General features: G+C 41.8%; 1 protein-coding gene across 1 annotated transcript in view; it reads left to right on the top strand.

Annotated features, from left to right (window-relative positions):
- Nucleotides 1–19,176, top strand: part of LOC139407782 (spondin-1-like) — a 131,108-nt gene that overhangs the window by 105,030 nt on the left and 6,902 nt on the right. Inside the window, exons 7-12 of the mRNA XM_071151647.1 lie at nucleotides 4,987–5,051; nucleotides 6,832–7,033; nucleotides 14,026–14,166; nucleotides 15,074–15,149; nucleotides 15,749–15,931; nucleotides 17,421–17,591. Coding sequence (XP_071007748.1) covers nucleotides 4,987–5,051; nucleotides 6,832–7,033; nucleotides 14,026–14,166; nucleotides 15,074–15,149; nucleotides 15,749–15,931; nucleotides 17,421–17,591 — 838 coding nt within the window. The remainder of the gene's footprint in view (nucleotides 1–4,986; nucleotides 5,052–6,831; nucleotides 7,034–14,025; nucleotides 14,167–15,073; nucleotides 15,150–15,748; nucleotides 15,932–17,420; nucleotides 17,592–19,176) is intronic.

Genomic DNA, 19,176 nt, shown 5'->3' with positions numbered 1-19,176 from the left:
TTTTATTCGCATTTACAGATGGCATACAAGTGTGTTATTAGGGCACATGAAAGTTCACATGTTCCAGAAGGCATTTTGCCCCAAAAAACTAATTTTGATTAAAAAAAATATAGAACTGAGTTCAAATTCGTCTCCTGTAAAGTAATGACGTGGGACATATGCCTAGCTTCCTGAAACGTTCACATATTTACTCCTGAACTTATTTAGGCTTGTTATAACAAAGGGGTTGAATATTTATTGATTCAAGACATTTCAACTTTAACATTTTTATTAATTTGTTAAAATCCCGAAAAACATTATTCCACTTTGACATTATGGGGGTTTGTGTGAATGTATGCCAGTGACACAAAACCTCAATTGAATAATTTTTGTAACACAACAAAATGTCTGTAACACAACAAAATGTAGAAAAAGTCAAGGTGTGTGAATACTTTGAGGGCACTGTACAGTACATTATATAACATAAGTTAATTTGCCTTATTTAAAATAGTAGGCCTACTTTATACATACATTGATATCTAATAATGTGCTTTGCTGTCTGCACCATGCACAGTATATAGTGTACTTCATTCCACACTGTTTGAACTAAGAGATTAAAAAGGTCCGCCACAAGGTTATGTGGGTAATTGTTTCCTGTAATGATTGTATAATACACCCGCCGAACTGCACGATTGCAGCACAACAGAAGACCACACCATCATCTCCCAGAGCCCAGTCTCATTCTCCAGACAGGCACCCAGAATTACTTTTAAACTCCAATATGACAGCGTTTATTCTTTATTACACACTCTCCCAGAGGCTCCCAGCTCATTTAACATTATTACAATTTGACAATATTTCTCCCGCTGCCGTGCAACAGATCCCTTGGCAAAGTCACTAGGTTTTGATTGTGCTCGGGCATCAGATGGGAGCGGCAATGGCAGAGGCAGAAGTATGCTGGGTACGTTGGGTCCTCGGAGTGCCACACGCTGGCAAGACGGCTGAGTCAGGGGAGCTGCTCTGCCTGCCTGCCTCTGAGCATGATGTGATGGGGGAGAGCAGTGTGGTTATGGGGGCTCATGGCCCTGCCTCTCAGTTCCTCTCCGCTTGCGGGACTGACTGGCCTGACTGGCACCTCACTGAAATCAAATCAATTATGGCCCAGACTTCTCTGTAGCTGGATATAGACAAACAGACGGGGCCATTTAGGGGATTCAAGAGGCTGGACAGGGCATCACATGAGGTCAGCCTAGGGTCAACATGACAAATAATTCAAATATAAACGTGTTAAGGTAAAAGATATGAGTGCCTTGATTCTGGGGAGGTAAGAGTGAAGATACAAGTGAAGACAAAGGCTAAGATATTTATCAGAGAAACTTTAGGAAGGCTACTTACTACAAAAACAAAGTATGTTAAAGAAAACTAGCTACTGTTTAGCTTTCTCTAAAAATGGCGACACGCTGTGTGTCATTGAGCTCACATTCAGCAAAATTAGTAAAAATTGAAGGCTGTGTAAGGACTATTTTACCAAGAAGGAGAGTGATGGAGTGCTGCATCAGATCACCTGGCCTCCCCAATCCCCCGACCTCAACCAAATTGAGATGGTTTGACATGAGTCGGACCGCAGAGTGAAGGAAAAGCAGCCAACAAGTGCTCAGCATATGTGGGAACTCTTTCAAGACTATTAAAAAAGCATTCCAGGTGAAGCTGGTTGAGAGAATGCCAAGAGTTTGCAAAGCTGTCATCAAGGCAAAGAGTGGCTATTTTAAGAGTCTCATATATAAAATATATTTTGATTGGTTGGTTACTACATGATTCCATATGTGTTGTTTCATAGTTTTGATGTCTTCACTATTATTCTACAATGTAGAAAATAGTAAAAATTAAGAAAAACTCTTGAATGAGTAGGTGTTCTAAAACTTTTGACTGGTAGTGTAAGTATTTAGACTCTTTGCCATGAGACTCAAAATTGAGCTCTGGTGTTTCCATTGATTATCCTTGAGATGTTACTACAGCTTGATTGATCTGTGGTAAATTCAATTGATTGGACATGATTTGTAAAGGCACATACCCGTCTATATAAAGGCCCCACAGTTGACAGTGCATGTCAGAGCAAGAAAACAAGCCATGAGGTCAAAGGAATTGTCCGTAGAGCTCTGAGACAGGATTGTGTCGAGGCACAGATCTGGGGAAGGGTACCGAAACATTTCTGCAGCATTGAAGGTCCGCATGAACACAGTGGTCTCCATCATTCTTAAATGGAAAAGATTTGGAACCACCAAGACTCTTCCTAGAGCTGGCTGCCCGGCCAAAGTAAGCAATCGGGGGAGAAGGGCCTTGGTCAGGGAGGTGACCAAGAACACGAGGGTCACTCTGACAAAGCTCTAGAGTTTCTCTGTGGAGATGGGAGAACCTTCCAGAAGGACAACCATCTCTGCAGCACGGCGGAAGCGGAAGCCACTCCTCAATAAAAGGCACATGACAGCCTGCTTAGAGTTTGCCAAAAGGCACTTAAAGACTCTCAGACCGTGAGAAACAAGATTCTCTGGTCTGATGAAACCAAGATTGAACTCTTTGGCCTGAATGCCAAGCGTCACGTCTGGAGGAAACCTGGCATGGTGTGGGGATGTTTTTCATGTGGCAGGGACTGGGAAACTAGTCAGGATCAAGGCAAAGTTGAACAGAGCAAAATACAGAGAGATCCTTGATGAAAACCTGCTCCAGAGCACTCAGGACATCAGACTGGACCTCAATCCAACAGGACAACGACCCTAAGAACACAGTCAAGACAACGCAGGAGTGGCTTCGGGACATGTCTGGCCTAGCCAACTCTCAACGGAAACGTTGTTCATGAAATCGACCGAAGTTAAATAAATAGGCCTGGCCAAGCCAGTGGGAGGCCGGAAGGATAATCTGAAAACAAAACAAATATTTATTTAATGGCTGCCAATTACAGTCAGCTCAAAGTATTGAGACAGTGACTCCTTTTTTGTTGTTTTGGCTCTGTATAACAGCAATTTGGATTTGAAATGATACAATGACGATGAGGTTAAAGTGCAGACTGTTAGCTTTATTTGAGAGTATTTTCATTGATATCGCATGGACCGTTTAGAAATTACAGCACCTTTTGTTCGTGGTCGACCCATTTTAGGGGACCAAAAGTATTGGGACAAATTCACTTTAATGTAGTGAAAAGTTTCGTATTTGGTCCCTTATTGTAACGTTCGTCATTGCATGAAGAAGGAGTGGACCAAAGTGCAGCGTGGTAAGCGTTCATGATATTTAATCAAACTGAACACTGAAACAAAATCACAAAGTAGATCAAAACGAAACAGTTCTGTTAGGTGCAGACACAAAGCAGAAAACAACTACCCACAAAACACAGGTGGGAGAAAGCTGCCTTAGTATGATTCTCAATCCGAGACAACGGTAGACAGCTGCCTCTGATTGAGAACCACACCCGGACAAACAAAAATAAATAGAAAACATAGAACTGAAGAAACTAGAATGCCCACCCTAGTCACACCCTGGCCTAACCAAAATAGAGAATAAAACCCTCTCTATGGCCAGGGCGTGACACTTATTCCTAGCACATAATGATTACATCAAGCTTATAACTCTACAAACTTGTTGGATGCAGTTGCTGCTTGTTTTGGTTGTGTTTCAGATTACTTTGTGCCCAATAGAAATGAATGGTAAATCATGTATTGTGTCATTTTGGAGTCACTTTTATTCTAAATAATAATAGAATATGTTTCTAAAACTTCTTCATTAATGTGGATGCTCCCATGATTACAGATAACCTTGAATGAATTGTGAGTAATGATGAGTAAGAAAGTTACAGACTCACAAATATCATACCTTCCTTGTTATTGTAATGGTGAGAGGTTAGTATGTCTTAGGGGTATGATATTTGTGCTTGTATTTCACAGCCGGTTTGGGTTTGCACCTCGCACCCTTTTTTCTGTCTCACTTCTTCTCGCCATCAGTCATCTTCCTCGCCCGGTCTTCCGACATGAATTCCATCTCTGTGTGGGACTTCAGGAAACTCAGTATCGATCCGCTGCCATGCCACACGTCTGCTAGCTCCGAAGCCCTCGCTCGGCTACCGTTCGGTTCAATCACTGTTGAACTAGATTTGCTCATTTACTTTTTAAAACAAGATTGAAGCTTACAAATATGTGTAGGGTGTGTGACAAACGATAGGCTGTGGTGTTCCCATCAATCTGCTCGTTGAGCTTATTTATTTTCGGGAAAGTGATTTACAAAAGTAAACCTTCAATAGTGAAGGTAAAAGCAATATGCTGGCTACTGTTGATAGTCTCAAAAGAAAAGCTACAAAGAGACCCTGTAGCCATGTCAATATCTTTTTTCTCAAAATGACATGTTTTCTATAGAAATCCACAAAGAGAAGGAGGCTTTCAGGGTATTGTGGAACCATCAGTCAACCATATTTTTTATTTATTTGTATGCAAGCAAGCGGGGCGCATCCCAAAAAGAGACTGAGCATTGCTGCGTGTGTGAAAACACAATAATAGGCTACATGTAACACCACAGATCTCTACCACCCTGTTTTTCCTTTGTTTGATTTCAGACACCACACTGTCTGACAGAGCATCAGACACCACACTGTCTCACAGAGCATCAGACACCACACTGTCTCACAGAGCAGCAACAACCCCTGCTTAGTTTTACATCAAAAGGCTCTGTTTGCTACTGGGCCTTTAATTTTTCAGCAGCAGGTGACAATGCTGCTATGTTAACACCCTGCTCCCCCAGACTGGCCAGCTCAGCTGAGCTACTGTGTGTGAACAGCTATTATAAAATAACAGACACATCTGGTCCCATGATGCCCACTTTCACAGCTCTCAACATTGGAAAGTGTTTTAGATTTCATAAGAAAGAGAGGAATTCACCCTGTTGGGTATCGTTCTGTATTCTCCATGCAGTTTTCTCTAATTTGACCAAACTAATGTATCTTTCTCTCTCTGTGTTTGTCATCCACAGGGTGATGAAGTTCTGACTGTGATAAAAACCAAGGCGCAGTGGCCAGCATGGCAGCCCCTGAATGTGTGAGTGCACTGTGATGTACAAGAGTACCCTCACTTTTCACAGGTTTTAAAATGTTAATTGTCTGTTTTATAACGGTGAAATTACTTGTAGAGATTATCATTTGATAATCTAGGTGAATTGAGAATTTAGATGAAAACAGAATTTCTCATAATTTTTTAAACTTCATCAGAAAACAGGCTAAGGAGGAGATAATCATCCAGCATTAATTCAATAGCTACCTGCCTGGCCTGCGGGTGTTTTCTTTAAATTAATTAATGATTGTGTACATTTTTCATGAGGAATTTTGTTTGCAAAAGGAAGACTCCTGTTTTGATGAGAGATGTGTTTATTCTGGGTGTTTCTGTGATTAGTGTTATTGACTCCCTCCAGTTCCAATACATTAAGACATTTACATTTACTTATTTTAACATCAGCCAACCAATTAAGCCGGGCAATTTTCTCTCTTTAGAAGAGGCTGTTTGGAGAAGTAATATACATTTGTTTTATGTAAAGGGGGATCAGAACAACATAGATGTCTCAAAGGGAAGGAGATTGTTTAAAGAGATTGATGTGCATGTGGAATAAGTTCTCTAAATAGGGCACAGCGAAGTGTAGGTTGTTGTTTCCATACTTGTTTAATCATCTCACAGGAACTGCAGTTGTATCTAATTCAGTTGTATCAAATTGAGCAGTACTACACTCCCACATCGTGTTATGTTACAGAACTGTACAGAGTTTTGTTGTTTATCTCCTATTTAACATGACAAGGAGAAATATGATATAAGTATCTCTTCACACGTTAGTAACTATTCAGATGTTACTGGATGTTATTCTCCTCTTAGAATTTGTGTTGTGGCAATTAACACAGAGTCCGAAAAAGCAACCTATTCCCTATATAGTGCACTACTTTTCACCAGGGCCTATTGGGCTCTGGTTAAAAGTAGTCCACTATATAGGGAATAGGGGGCCATTTGGGACAGAAACTGTCTATTTGCCTCCACACACATTCACCAGCCTTAACATTTCCAACGTAACATCTATTTCATTAACACTTTTTTTTAATGTGTTCTAGTGATACATTATTCTCTCTAAGTTCTGAATAGAAACAAGTAATTATTTATTAATATGTTGAGCTGTTATGAACGAAATTGTCACGACAGATTTCCTCCTCTTCCTCTGAAGAGAAGGTGTAGCAAGGATCGGACCAATATGCAGCGTTGTAGGTGTCCATGTTATTTAATAAGAAAACTCAACATGAACACAAATAACAACATGAACTGGCACCGAAACAGTCCCGTGTGCACAAACACAGACACAGGAAACAATCACCCACAAAATACCCAAAGAACATGGCTGCCTAAATATGGTTCCCAATCAGAGACAACGATAAACACCTGCCTCTAGTTGAGAACCTATCTAGGCAACCATAGACTTACAAAAACACCTAGACTTACAAAAACACCTAGACTAGAAAACAACCCATAAACATACAAAACCCCTAGACTAGCAAAAACACCAATAAATCCCCCATGTCACAGCCTGACCTAACCAAAATAATAAAGAAAACAAAGATAACTAAGGCCAGGGCGTGACAGAAATTTGTTATATGTTTTTGTTTGGACAGTATGTAGCTCATTTAAACTCTTAAAGCAGATAACTGGTGTGGTATGTGATGCATTAAAATGAAAACCAAGCTGGCTTCACCAGTCTTTAACATTATGTCATTGTGTGTTGATCAATCAGATCAATCGGCACATTGAGGAGCATACGATGCATGTCTGTATCTGTTTGTCTATTCAGGCGGGCAGCTCCCTCGGCTGAGTTCTCAGTGGACCGTACGCGTCACCTCATGTCCTTTCTGAGCATGCTGGGGCCCAGCCCTGACTGGAACGTGGGGCTGTCTGCAGAGGACCTCTGCACCAAGGAGTGTGGCTGGGTCCAGAGGCTGGACCAAGACCTCATCCCTTGGGACGCAGGCACCGACAACGGGGTCACCTACGAGGTGAGGCCCTGGGTGTCCCAGACATGGGGGTCGATATGTAGTAAATGGCTCTGGTTTCAGTTATCTAGTAAAAATACTTCTGCCATTCTAACTTTCGTAACCAGCCTCTGTATTTTGCCATGAATCTGGAACGAAAGCTGTTGATCTACTTTCATTAATAGTGCAGGAGCGTTGCTTTTTTATTTTTTGTTTATGACTTATGAATATACAAATCATCCAACCTCGGCTGAAAATCGCAATAACAGATTCAGAGAAAAACACACTGCAAACATAAAACAGCACATCCACTGTGTTGTCGTTTTATTGAGGCGGACATATTTACCCAAGTGGCTGCCTCACTGACTAGTCTTGTGTCGCTACACTGTAAATATGTACCCAACAAATCCTGCGCTGGAATTTATAGTTAATTTTCTGCTGGCTTGTAAAGATACTGGGAAAAGAAAAGGAAAGACACTGCCATCTATAGGCCAGAAAAGACACTAAAGATATAGTATATCCAGACTTCAATGCATACCCACACACACAGCATAATCATTCACACTCTGTAAATAGCCTTTATACTTTCTATGCAAAGAAAGCGGACAAATCATGCATTCACATACCCCAGATGTGATTTAGTTATTTAGTTTTTGGCTCCATATGTTGGCTACAGCACCAATTAATATATCAGCCAAAAGTGAACTAAAGCTAGATTCCCTGGAGTTAAAGTAGAAAGGGACTCAATAGCTTTTGTAGTTTTCTCTTCAACTGAAGTTACTGTTCTGGAACGGCAGCATGAAAGGTGATTCACAAAGCACCGAGCAGGAAACAATGTCATAAATCACTCATAAAAGGAATATTACACAGCCGATCAATTATGCATATTAAGATCAAACACAGAAGCCCCTAACAGATGGCAGCTGAACATGACGAGGTGCTCGCTCTCAGCCCCGTGCCGATACTGTTTCACTAGCTCCCTTCCCTGTGCCCATGCTACACATTACATTACATTTTAGTCATTAAGCAGACACTCTTATCCAGAGCGACTTATAGTTAGTGCATTCAACTTCACCCTAAAAGCACCAACATACAGTATTTCAACCCCTAAAAGCAACAACAGGGGTCATTTTTGGATGTGATGGAAAAACACACTTTCAGTCAAACAGTAACCGTTTTTGATTTGATTAACCTTTTGTAACACAAGTAAATACTTTAAATTCCCCATATTCAAAATACACCGTTTTATAAATGTTTTGAAATTATATTTTGATACATCTCACCCATAGCCACTTGTTATGAACATTTGTCTGTTATTCAAAGTGTTGTGTTTCTGTGATACTCAGAGGCTGATCATTTGACGATTGAGCTAGTCTGACATACCGGTATGACCTAAAATGGCCACAGATAAGGCCGATTTAGGTGATATGGGTGCCGGTGAAATCAGACATTTAGCTCTAGTTCAAATTTCATCTAAAAGATGCGACTCTCGACTTGGTGTAGACATTGACTAGAACCTAAAATATGTATTTACATTTTTGAGATATTTTTGAGTTATCGGGGCTGCCACGCCCCCCACAGGCCAAATCTGGGGTGGATCCACATCTATATATTTTCTGGGTACATACTGTACATCTACCTCTGTACCAAATGTTGGGCTTTTATTGCAAAGTTTACTATTGATTCCGCATTTACATCTTAGGTGTGCTCAACTAGTATACAAAATATATATTTCAGGCATTTTAAGACTGAGATGTGTTACACTTCTTATGGTATAGGGAACGGTTGCGTCCCACTTGGGAAAAAAACAGGGAAAATGCAGCGAGGCAAATTCAAATAATGATATAAAAATCGAACTTTCATTAAATCACACATGTAAGATACTCAATTAAAGCTACACTCGTTGTGAATCCAGCCAACATGTCAGATTTTAAAAAGCTTTTCGGAGAAAGCATAAGAAGCTATTATCTGATAGCACAATGCCAACAAAGAGAGTAGCATATTTCAACCCTGCAGGCGCTACACAAAACGCTGAAATAAAATATAAAACATGCATTACCTTTGACGAGCTTCTTAAATGTCCATTTATTTGACGCGTTTGATCCAGAAAAAAACAGCTGCCAAAAAATGCAACGTCACTACAAAACATTTCAAAAGTTGCCTATAAACTTTGCCAAAATATTTCAAACTACTTTTCTAATAAAACTTTAGGTATTTTTAAACGTAAATAATCTATCAAATTGTAAACGGGGCTATCTGTGTTCAATACAGAAAGTAAACAAACTATTCTCCTTCTTACGTCTGGCGCAACTCTCAATAGAGTAATGTTGTTCCAGGATGTGCTTCTTCTTCGTTGCACAAATGAATAACCTCAACCAAATTCCAAAGACTGGTGACATCCAGTGGAAGCGGTAGGAACTGAGAACCGGTTCCTAAAAAATATCCCTTGGCAAAGACATCTCAGGGAACAGTCAGAGGCAAAAAAAGAAAATCTGAACAGTTAGTCCTCAGGGTTTTGCCTGCTACATAAGTTCTGTTATACTCACAGACATGATTCAAACAGTTTTAGAAACTTCGGAGTGTATCCACATCTACTAATAATAGGCATATCTTATATTCCTGGCATGAGTAGCACGAAGTTGAAATTGGGCACGCTATTTATCCAAAAGTGAAAATGCTGCCCCCTATACCTTAAGAGTTTTTAAAAGTCCAATAAAGCCGTTTTTTTTATCTCAATATCAAATAATTTCTGGGTAACAATGAAGTACCTTAAAATGGTAAAAAAAATAAACAAAAATAGCTTCTTAGGAAAAGTGTTATGCCCTGGCCATAGATAGGCTTTTATTCTATATTTTGGTTAGGCCAGGGTGCGACTAGGGTGGGCATTCTATGTTCATTTTCTATGTTTTGGATTTCTGTGTTTGGCCGGGTGTGGTTCTCAATCAGAGGCAGCTGTCTATCGTTGCCTCTGAGTGAGAACCATACTTATGTAGCCTTTTCCCACCTGTGTGGTGTGGGTAGTTCATTTCTGTTTAGTGTGTTTTGCACCTGACGGAGCTGTTTCGGTGTTGCTTGTTGTATAGTGTTCAGCTTTACCATTAAAATGACGAACACGTACCACGCTGTGCTTTGGTCCTCACCTTCTTCCACCAACGGCCGTTACAAAAAGGCAATTTCTCAAGCAAGAATTTGACTGTCTGGGAGTGGTCCAAGTGGGGAGTGGAAAACTGAAAATGTGCTGTTATTTGCAGAGAGGTTTGAAACTCTCTTTCGTATTGTTCTTAACTAATTTACTGCTAGGTGATGTCACCATAGAAGACCAAAACTCCATCAAACCAAAACAGGCAGAACTTTCAGGCAGTCTTTTCAAACAGCTCTTACACTAAAAGGGCGTGATCACAGTTTTCAACATTTTGCAGTGTTATTAGTATGTGTGTGTATATATATATATAGTAAAAATAAAGAAAAGACCTTGAATGAGTAGATGTCCAAACGTTTGACTGGTACTGTCTGTGTGTGTATATAACTGAGTTTAAATGTATTTGGCTAAGGTGTATGTAAACTTCCGACTACAACTGTATCTCTATATATATATATATATATATATATACATATATACACACACACAGTTGAAGTCGGAAGTTTACATACACCTTAACCAAATACATTTAAACTCAGTTTCTCACAAAAAAATCTGTCTTAGGTCAATTAGGATCATCACTTTATTTTAAGAATTTGAAATATCAGAATAATAGTAGAGAGAATTATTTATTTCAGCTTTTATTTCTTTCATCGCATTCCCAGTGGGTCAGAAGTTTACATGCACTCAATTAGTATTTGGTAGCATTGCCTTTAAATTGTTTAACTTGGGTCAAATGTGTCGGGTAGCCTTCCACAAGCTTCCCACAATAAATGGGGTGAATTGTGGCCCATTCCTCCTGACAGAGCTGGTGTAACTGAGTCAAGTTTGTAGGCCTCCTTGCTCGCACACTCTTTTTCAGTTCTGCCCACTAATTTTCGAAAGGATTGAGGTCAGGGCTTTGTGATGGCCACTCCAATACCTTGACTTTGTTGTCCTTAAGTCATTTTGCTACAACGTTGGAAGTATGCTTGAGGTCATTGTCCATTTGGAAGACCCATTTGTGACCAAGCTTTAACTTCCTGACTGATGTCTTGAGATGTTGCTTCAATATATCCACAATTTTCCTACTTCATGATGCCATCTATTTTGTGAAGTGCACCAGTCCCTCCTGCAGCAAAGCACCCCCACAACATGATGCTGCCATCCCCATGCTTCACAGTTGGGATGGTGTTCTTCCGCTTGCAAGCCTCCCCCTTTTTCCACCAAACATAACAATGGTCATTATGGCCAAACAGTTCTATTTTTGTTGCAAACCGTAGTCTGGCTTTTTTTATAGCAGTTTTGGAGCAGTGGCTTCTTCCTTGATGAGCCGCCTTTCAAGTTATGTCAATATAGGACTCGTTTTACTGTGGATATAGATACTTTTGTACCTGTTTCCTCCAGCATCTTCACAACTTGCATACTATTGTTTGTACAGATGAATGTGGTACCTTCAGGCGTTTGTAAATTGCTCCCAAGGATGAACCAGACTTGTGGAGGTCTACCATTTTTTTCCGAGGTCTTCGCTGATTTCTTTAGATTTTCCCATGATGTCAAGCAAAGAGGCACTGAGTTTGAAGGTAGGCCTTGAAATACATCCACAGGTACACCTCCAATTGACTCGAATGATGTCAATTAGCCTATCAGAAGCTTCTAAAGCCATGACATTTTCTGGAATTTTCCAACCTGTTTAAGGCACAGTCAACTTAGTGTATGTAAACTTCTGACCCACTGGAATTGTGATACAGTAAATTATAACTGAAATAATCTGTCTGTAAACAACTTTTTGGAAAAATTACTTGTGTCATGCAGAAAGTAAATGTCCCAACCGACTTGCCAAAACTATAGAACCTCTTCAGTCTACCCCCTCCTTTTTCGAACATTCTGTTAAAAATCGTGCAACATTTCAGCGTCCTGCTACTCATGCCAGGAATATAGTATATGCATATGATTAGTATGTGTGGATAGAAAACACTCTGAAGTTTCTAAAACTGGTTAAATAATGTCTGTGACTATAACAGAACGTGAACAGCAATCGAAATCCCAAGAAAAACCTGGTCACAAAAACCACAGAAAAGTATTCATGCGCCAGTCTCCTAATTGTTTATTGCAAGCAAATATATATAGCCAGGAGCTTGCAGTTCCTACAACTTCCACACGATGTCGCCAAAAACGTCATTTTCATTGACAAAAATAATTTGTGTAATGACAAATAGATCCTTCATTTCGTCCAGCATACAGGAATCGATTTTTGAAGAGAGACAAAGGACAACGTTTTCTTGAGTAGCTGCTATTGAATACAGATCGCCCAGTGATCAATTTGATCGATTATTAACGTTTACAAATACCTAAAGTTGGGTTACAAAAGTAGGTTGAAGTGTTTTGTCAAAGAATATAGGCAACTTATATAATTTTAAAAAATGACGTTCCGTTTTGGAACGAAGCTTTTCCTGAACCAGACAGGCTATACAAATGGATATTTTGGGCATACATGGACGGATTTAATCGGGAAAAAGACCCAATTGTGATGTTTATGGAACATATAGGAGTGCCAACAAAGAATATCATCAAAGGTAATGAATGTTTTATATTTTATTTCTGCGTTTTGTGTAGCGCCGGCTACGCTAATTATTTTGTTTACGCCCCCCTCAGGTATTTTGGGGTGTTGCATGCTATCAGATAATAGCTTCTCCTGCTTTCGCCGAAAAGCATTTTAAAAATCTGACTTGTTGGCTAGATTCACAACGAGTGTAGCTTTAATTCAATACCCTGCATGTGTGTTTTAATGAACGTTTGAGTTTTAACGAGTACATTTAGCATTTAGCGTAGCGCATTTGCATTTCCAGGTGTCTAGATGAGACGTCTGCGTCTCAAGTAGGACCAAGAGGTTTTAACAAGAAATGTGTTGAGTGGTTGAAAAATGAGGTTTAATGACTCCAACATAAGTGTGTTAACTTCCGACTTCAACTGTATATATTTTGTTACGTTACATCCTTATTCTAAAATTGATTAAATATGTTTTTTCCCTCATCAATCTACACACAATACTCCATAATAACAAAGCAAAAATCATTTTTTAGATATTTAGCTAATTTATAATAATAAAACCTCCACAAATATCACATTTACCTAAGTATTCAGACCATTTACTTTGTTGAAGCACCTTTGGCAGCGACTACGGCCTCGAGTCTTCTTGGGTGTGATGCTACAAGCTTGGCACACCTGTATTTGGGGAGTTTCTCCCATTCTTCTCTGCGGTGTTGCTGCACAGCTATTTTCAGGTCTCTCCAGAGATGTTCGGTCGGGTTCAAGTCCAGGTTCTGGCTGGGCCACTCCAGGACATTCAGAGACGGTCCTTGAAGCTACTCCTGCATTGTCTTGGTCGTTGTTTGCTTAGGGTCGTTGTCCTGTTGGAAGGTGAACCTTGGCCCCAGTCTTAGGTCATGAGCGCTCTGGAGCAGGTTTTCATCAATATATGTACTTAATGTACTCTATGTACTTTGCTCCGTTCATCTTTTCCTCGATCCTGACTAGCCTCACAGTATGATGCTGCCACCATCATGCTTCACCGTAGGGATGGTGCCAGGTTTCCTCCAGACATAACACTTTGCATTCATGCAAAATAGTTTCATCTTGGATTCATCAGACCAGAGAAACTTGTTTTTTTTTTTGCTGAATTATATATATATTTACACAGTTTAACACAGGCAAATCATATTTTTGACTGCACTGGGCCTTTAATACCAACTCTGCACCTATACTAACTCCTATTAGAATTACTGTTAGTACTGTTGTACTAACTCCCGTGAACCTATATTACCCTGTCTTACACTTACTCCTAGCCCAATGTCAATATTGTGTCACTCATAGTCCAACCTGTCTCGTACCATTCCAGTCTCCCAACAAGCCTACGATACCCCAGGAGAGGATCCGGCCCCTGACCAGCCTGGACCACCCCCAGAGTCCCTTCTACGACACTGAGGGAGGCCCTATCACAGCCTTGGCCCGGGTGTTGGTGGAAAGGATAGCCAGAAAGGTACCATCAGCGCCTGGCTCATTCATTCCGCTATCTTTGTCTGTGTCTGCTCCCTCTCGCTGAAGAAATGTGAATGTTCATGCAACATAACTCTCCTCACAGTCACTATACATGTAATGTTGCTTTGGATACATAGCTCTTTGAATGGGCAGTAGACTGACCAGGTGAATCCAGGTGAAAGCTATGATCCCTTATTGATGTAACTTGTTAAATCCACTTAAATCAGTGTAGTTGAAGGGGAGGAGACTGGTTACAGAAGGATTTTTAAGCCTTGAGACAACTGAGACATGGGTGAATGGGCAAGACAAAAGATTTAAGTGCCTTTGAACAGGGTATGGTCGTAGGTGCCAGGAGCACCGGTTTGAGTGTGTCAAGAACTGCAACGCTGTTTCACGCTCAACAGTTTCCCGTGTGTATCAAGAATGGTCCACCACCCAAAGGACATCCAGCCAACTTGACACAACTGTGGGAAGCATTGGAGTCAATACGGTCCAGCATCCATGTGGAACGCTTTTGACACCTTGTACAGCCCATGCCCCAACGACTTGAAGCTGTTCTGAGAGCAAAAGGAGGTGCAACTCAATATTAAGAAGGTGTTCCTAATGTTTTGTACACTCAGCGTATATTGCCATAGTGATCATAGCAAGTCTTTGGAACACACATAGAAAAATTACAATGTGTTTGTCTCCTTCCAATTGAAGCAAATAATTATTTGAAAAAAAAAACTATTTTAAACCACCAACCAGTTGTCATATTGACCTAACCTCCATTTCACAGAAGATTGCCAAGAAAATAAATTACACATATTCGGGTGTTTACCCTTGTCTCCGATAAGAATGTGATATTAAATGGTAAATTGAGAATCTTGTCAGTGTTTGTGATGTTGAATCATGTTTCTTGTCCACAGGGAGAGCAGTGCAATATTGTCCCGGACACGGTGGACGATATCGTGGCAGATATTGGCCAGGAGGAGAAGGAGGAAGGTGTGGAAGCACTTTATCTCAACCAATTTGGGATGTTCAATTTAAAAGCCACACGCTCTAGCTGCTGGACTTGCTTTGCCTGAATCCATGTTTAAACTTCCAGATGTCTGTCTGCTGAACACCATCAACACTGCTAGCAGGAGAAATGAACCTGTGGAGTTTGTTTCTAACCACACTCTGCAGTTAACGTCCAATTCTACCTTTGAACCGGGTTCTCTCTAACCTCTTTCTGTTGAGGGCAACACGGTCTGTTTCCTTAACAGGAAGGTCTCTAGTACATTACAATACATGTACTGTGGGTACTGTACAGTAACTATACACTGTGGTTAGAGCAAGACCTGAACTGTATGAACTTGCATTGACTTTTTTAGGCAGTTAGGCGCATTAGTCCATACCTATACAGCACCAGCACATTCTAAAGCAGTGAAAATATAGGGTTATAAACAAGAAAATTTAGTATGAATACCCCCCCATCCCCATTTACATGATCTCATTAGAATATGACAAGATAGTGACATTTAACCAATGCAGTTATTGTCAGACAAGCTGACCAAGAGGACTTGTCAATGCATTGTCTAATAGAGTATTTCTTCCTCCAGACGACACTCCAGAGACTTGCATCTACTCCAACTGGTCTCCGTGGTCAGCCTGCAGCTCAGCCAGCTGTGACAAGGGCCGGAGGATGAGACAAAGGATGCTGAAGGCCCAGCTGGACCTCAGTGTGCCCTGCCCTCACACCCAGGACTTCAAACCCTGCATGGGGCCTGGCTGCAGCGAGGAGGGTGAGGACTAAGGACAGTGTCACAGGCCTGTTTCTCATTCATAGCACTAATGGTATGAGTCAGCTGACAAAGTCGCCTCCGCTTAGACATGAATACAGTTGTTTGCCTGCCTGATAACAATTGGGTGAAACGTCTATGAATTTTTGAGAATTGAAATCCAACAGTTTTGTCTCATTCAGAACATGTTGTTCCATCTCCAATGGCTGTAAAAAAGCTTCCAAAAATTGGAAAAAGACAGTGAATTATATGTTATTGTTTTTTTTAAAGCAGGTCATAAAGAAGAGGTTGTTGGCTAAAGGTTTGTCTGCTGCTCTGCAGGCTGAGCTGGTGATCCCTGTGTAGTCGTGTACATGTCATATTGACTAAAGACAGTCATATCCATGAATGGGAACAGGGATTAGGGTTGAAATGGTGTCACGATCCTCCAATTTACTAGCCAAGCACAAGAAAATACATTGTTGCCATTGTTTTCCCTTTCCCGGTTTACATGCTACGTATGATGCACAATTAATACCGTTTTGTTGTTGGCATTCAAATACAACATGTAAAGATGGAACTTTGGAGCCTCGTCAAGTCCCACAACCAGGTAAAGATCCAAAGACAGGAATAAGATATTCCACAAAAGCTTCTTCTTCCTGTAAACAAGACAGATCTGATGTCTGTTCTATTCAGTCAGATTGACATCAACTTTGTTTCTCAGGAACTAACTGGTCCTTTGTCCAATTCTCATCAAAGTTGTCAATTTAGTCCACCATGCCAAAAGGCACATGATCAGTCATGCAGAGGTGTTTGTCATTCCTCCTTTTCTCTCTACTCGTGCCCCAAATCTCAGCTTTGTCAGGGCTTGATAAAGTGTGTTTGAATTGTTCAAGGCTATTGTTTCCCTCCAACACACACTATCGATTAATAGGACCGGCAGCGTATGCTTTTCTTCCTGCACGTCACTCCTTTCCTTTCTTGTATCGCTCTGTTAATGTCCGTGGTTGATTGATATTCCTGAAGCTGGACGTGGCCCCTGGGGGCCTCATCAGGGCCACATTTATTTACAGCTCTTATTAATGATCCACTTAGCTCTGCTTTATTAAGCTACACTCACAGCTGCTTCCAATCTGCAGGCAGGCAGTGGGATGGACCAGATGAAAGAGAAATCCATGGAAAGTTCCCCAAAGTTTCTCTATGAATTTTTTGTTTGTTTACATGCTCTGTTCCCAGATAATTGGAGAGAGCGGAGTAAGATTAGGTAGGACTAAATCAAATATTTTAGGGTGTGTTACTTGTTACCAGAAGAAGGTGCAGGTGTAATTCAGGTGTCAGCTAGTATTGATGGAATGAATGGACAGAGCTGTTGCATGTTATGGCATGTTAATTACCCTGCTCGTTTTCTCTTGCCTGGTTAAATCAGACTGAATCCTGCACTCACCATTACACAATGGTGACCACAGCCTCCAGTGTGGTTTAACCATGCTTGTCTATGCCTCGTCATTCCCAGAAGCGTCTACCTGTATGATGTCAGAGTGGATCAACTGGTCTCCGTGCAGTGTGTCCTGTGGGATGGGGATGAGGTCTCGGGAGCGCTACATCAAACAGTTCCCGGAGGATGGATCCATCTGCTCTCTGAACACTGAGGAGACGGAGAAGTGTGTGGTCAACGACGACTGCTGTGAGTCTCACTGAAACATGAGGGTACAAGTCTTTGTGACATTAGGATCATATTGTGGGTTCAGGCCTTCTGTGTTAAAGCTAGAATCCTTAGTTTATGTTTCCCACCCAATCAAAGGATCAGAGAATGAATCTAGTACTGAAAGCATAAGCTACAGCTAGCTAGCACTGCAGTGCATAAAATGTGGTGAGTAGTTGACTCGAAGGAGAAAGACAATAGCTGAATAGTTTTCAACAAGTTCATTCCTTCAAAAATGACGGAGAAGCAAAAGAAAGTGTCATTTATTTAGCTAGCAAATGTAGCTGACTAGTTTAGTTACTCAAACGCCTGGCTCAAACCGAGGGATGCTATGTTAGCTAGCTGGCTATGACTATCCAACACAACACTGAAACTCTTCCAAGTCAAGGTAAGCTTTTGGTTTTATTAAATAATTGCCAAAGGGGCCCACCGGAATAACTGCTTACTGACTATACACTGTAAGACAGTGGGGAAATGGCTGCCTAAATATGATCCCCAATCAGAGACAACGATAAACAGCTGCCTCTGATTGGGAACCATATCAGGCCAACATAAAAAATAAAAAAAAACCTAGATAGGAACACCCGCCCTAGTCACACCCCGACCTAACCAAAAGAGAGAATAAAAAGGCTCTCTATGGTCAGGGAATGACAGACCACAGGTCCGGCCATGGAGCTGGGTAGAACGCTGTGCCTGGACTGGGCATTGGCACAGAGGAGGGCCCCGGCCATGGAGCTGGGTTGAACGCCGCACACGGACTAGGGCACCGGCGCCGAGGAAGACTCCGGCCTTGGCGCGGGACTAGACGCCGTGCCTGGACTGGGCACCGGCGCAGAGGAAGGCTCCTGTCATGGAGCGGGACTGGCCGCCGTGCCTGGGCTGGGCACCGGCGCAGAGGGAGGCTCCTGCCATGGAGCTGAGTTGACCTCCGTGCCTGGACTGGGCATCGGCATAGAGGAAGGCTCCGGCCTTGGAGCTGAGTTGGCCTCCGTGCCTGGGCTGGGCACCGGCGCAGAGGAAAGCTCCGGCCTAGGAGTGGGACTGGACACCGTGCCTGGACTGGGCACCGGCACAGAGGAAGGCTCCGGCCATGGAGCTGGACTGGACACCGTACCCGGACTGGGTACCGGCGCAGAGGGAGGCTCCTTGCCATGGAGCAGGACTGGACGCCGTGCCTGGACTGGGCCCCGGCGAAGAATAAGGCTCCAGCATGTGGACCGTCGTAGGAGGTTCCGGACTGTGGACCGTCGTAGGAGGCTCCGCTGAACGCCGCCCGAACAAGGAGAGGCACCAACTTTGGCGGAAGTCGTGACAAACACATTTGGTGTGTCATCATAGTGGTCTCTGACTTAGGGTCAGACTCGCTCAGGTGGAACAAACTTAAACTTGCGCCTTTTTTCAATGCTGATTTGAATGTCATTGCGAAAACAGAGAGGTGTCAAAGTCCTTTATGACCGTATGTACCTCTGTGATGAATGGTTAGTGCCCTTTGTATAGCCATGTGCATAATGGTCATGTGAGGTGAAATGTGTAAATATTTTGGGATGTGAGCACTCACTCCGTTTGA

This window comes from Oncorhynchus clarkii, chromosome 1 (assembly GCF_045791955.1).
Source record: "Oncorhynchus clarkii lewisi isolate Uvic-CL-2024 chromosome 1, UVic_Ocla_1.0, whole genome shotgun sequence".
Lineage (NCBI taxonomy): Eukaryota > Metazoa > Chordata > Actinopteri > Salmoniformes > Salmonidae > Oncorhynchus > Oncorhynchus clarkii.
The sequence above is the reverse complement of the archived record's forward strand: the minus strand, read 5'-3'. Positions and strand labels throughout refer to the sequence as shown.